The sequence below is a fragment of the Apaloderma vittatum genome, unplaced genomic scaffold, assembly GCF_000703405.1.
Source record: "Apaloderma vittatum isolate BGI_N311 unplaced genomic scaffold, ASM70340v1 scaffold17854, whole genome shotgun sequence".
NCBI lineage: Eukaryota > Metazoa > Chordata > Aves > Trogoniformes > Trogonidae > Apaloderma > Apaloderma vittatum.
The window spans coordinates 1388-4234 of NW_009712291.1; the positions used below are offsets into that span (position 1 = coordinate 1388).

Genomic DNA, 2847 nt, shown 5'->3' on the forward strand with positions numbered 1-2847 from the left:
GTGTTTAAAGGCTGTTGAGATGTGGGGTTGGGGGAGATGGGTTAGGGGTGAGCTTTGTAGAGTAGGGTCAGTGGTTGGACTCGATGCTCCCAAGGGGCTTTTCCAATCTGAACAATTCTATGATTCTACATTAATATTCATTTCTGAACTTGTTCAGGTACAGATTGTGAGATCAGAGCTCGCTGAACAGAGAGCCCTGCAGGAGCACTCCCCAGCCGCAGTTATCTGGAAACAGAAACACCGAAGGGAACGGCACAGAGAGTTCCCACATCAGCTCCCAGAATTAACTGGCCAGATTCACGTGTGCACGGAGGCAGCTTGAGGAGAGCTAAACATAGCCAGGCCTTCAGGGTTCTGTGCCACTTGCATCTCATTTTAAAAACCTTCTGCAGGTGGTAGGAAATGAGATTCTGCTCAAAGAATAATGAAATGTACTTCTTCAGGAGCAACTTGGCAATTCATACCCACTTTAATTCATTTTGAGAACTGGTAACCTCTTAAAACACGAAGATGCTAGATCAATGAAACAGGAAGAAGCATCTTTACTTATGCCTTTAAGTAAAAACATGGGCACAAAAGGGAAGGAATAGCCCAGTGAGTGAATTTCAGTATAACAACTCCATATATATATATATATATATCTCTATCTCCATAATGAAGAAAATGGATGGATATTATTAAAAATATGCACTTGTCAGAGCAGAATAGTTTAAAAGATAAAGGGAAAAGCACTGGTTCTTTAGGAAACATACTGGATAACATCCCACTGATCTTTTTTAAGCAAGTAAAAGATATTTTAGCTACTCAGTAAAAATGTAGGCACATCTTGTGCTGGATCAGTCAAGTTTTAAAGCCGTGTTACTTTAAAAAAAAAATTAAGAGCTTTAAAAATATATCTGTAATCTGAGGAATAGAAAATAATCCTGCAATCCAGTAACTCTGAAAAAATCCAAGCTATAAAGCTCTATGAAAATGAACACAACACACTTCAGTACATCAATACCGAACACAACCTGCCATACGCTCTTCACCATTTTTACACATAATCCTATCAAACAGGTCAAAAGCCTTATCTGTGTTACAAAAAGAAAAGAGGCCCTTAAAAGAGAAATTTTGTGGAGCCAGGTGGCTGCTCATCTTCAGCAACGGGGACAGTTTTCTCACCATGACACTCTTAGGGGGGCTGCCTCAGAGACCGACAACACCAACAAAGGTTATTCTGTCACCGGTCACCGCGATGAATAAACCCTGGGAGCTGGTATGAGGCAGCGCGAGGGATCACAGCACGGTGGGGGTTGGAAGGGACGTCTGGAGACCACCTTGTCCAACCCCCCTGCCAGAGTTTTGAAAATACAAGTAGGGAGACACTGCAAGGAATAAAGAACTGAAGTAAAAGGTTTACCTTTCGGATCTGATTAGTAGTCAACATAATTACATCAGTTCCTTCATGAAAGCACTGCGAGGCAGCTAGGTAACCAATTCTCTGTAAAAAGGCAAGGAGAGGAAAAAAAAATCGGTTTTAAAGTAAGTTTAGATGAATAAGTGGTAGCTTCATAAGCAGTATTAAAACTGTGAACACTCAGGAACAAGGCTTGCATGCCAGAAAAGGCATGACAGAGTTCTCTAGAAAAAGGGGTTTGTGTCAGGGAAGAATAATCTCACGACAAGTAACATCTAGGATAGTAAATCTAACCTAATAAAACTAATTTCACCTTTCTACTTTTTTAGAACATCCAGGCTCCATGACCATGAAGGTGCAGAAATCAGACAGGACTGTCAGCTGGAGAAACGTAAAACGTTACATTTGGTTTTCTGTCTGTTTGGATGCCTGTCTTTCAGATACTAAAGCCTGATCTAGAAACTATTCCTTACAAAATAATGCTCGACCCTGTTTGGTGAAAGAGGTCTGCAACAGACCATGAACAAAAAAAAGTTTCAAGGAGAATGATAAAGCTATTACAAAATAAAATATGCCTGCTACTAGGAATCCGAGGTGGTCTTCACACAGCTACCTGGTAGAAAAAGTCTGTATTAGCAGGCCAAGTACTATCCATATACTAGAAAACAACTCCCCTGAAGAAAGCAAACCAGAGGATCTACCAAGGCCTTAATTAAATATGAGAACGAAAGAGCTTGGCCAGAACAGTTGTGGTTACACAGAGAACTCACTTTGAATGTAAACTTCGACGCACTCATGACTTCAATAATATTGAAAGCAGCCCAGCTGATGTCGTAGCCCAGCATCTGTAACTGTGAGCAGAGAAAAGCCAAGATAACAAAGTGCTGAAAGAAGAGACTCAAGAAAATAGGTCAAGATATCTCACAAAATTGAACGAGTCCAAAAATAAGACTGTAAGACACCTCAAGTTTATGAGTAATGTTACATTCTACATCACTCACAGGAAGTGAAAGAAGTCTCGGAGTTCCACCAGAAGCAAGTTTTTAATAGTTTGCATCAATTCCAGGTAATACATATGCAGTTATATAAGCACCATTGTGAAAGGGGTTTTTTCCTGTTTTTTTTTTTTTTTTACATAAAAACCAGAATGACAGAAATAATTCTTTCACAGTATTTCCCTCTTCTTGACAAAGGACTACACAAAGAGAAACAAACACCAGTTTCAAGCGCTTGGGCAACTGTGTGCTAAGAAACAACGCAGCTGAAAACAACTTTTAACAATTGGATTAGTTTAAAATCAGGTTAGTTTTCTGACCTATGTTGACAAAGTGAATTCGTATAAATACTAGTGCCAGCACAACAAACAGCACAGGAACACGCAGCCCCTGATGTCAGACACACACGGGAGCATTCTCACGGGCTGCAGCCTGAAGATTAGCTCCCCGTCA

At 40.3% G+C, this 2847-nt stretch overlaps 1 protein-coding gene across 1 annotated transcript in view; it reads right to left on the reverse strand.

The window, feature by feature from the left end:
• Nucleotides 1-2847, reverse strand: part of LOC104272829 (AP-3 complex subunit delta-1-like) — a gene marked incomplete at both ends in the record, with an annotated part of 4239 nt that overhangs the window by 1218 nt on the left and 174 nt on the right. The window contains 2 exons of the mRNA XM_009867930.1: nucleotides 1403-1483; nucleotides 2170-2250. Of these exons, the coding sequence (XP_009866232.1) occupies nucleotides 1403-1483; nucleotides 2170-2250 (162 nt within the window). The remainder of the gene's footprint in view (nucleotides 1-1402; nucleotides 1484-2169; nucleotides 2251-2847) is intronic.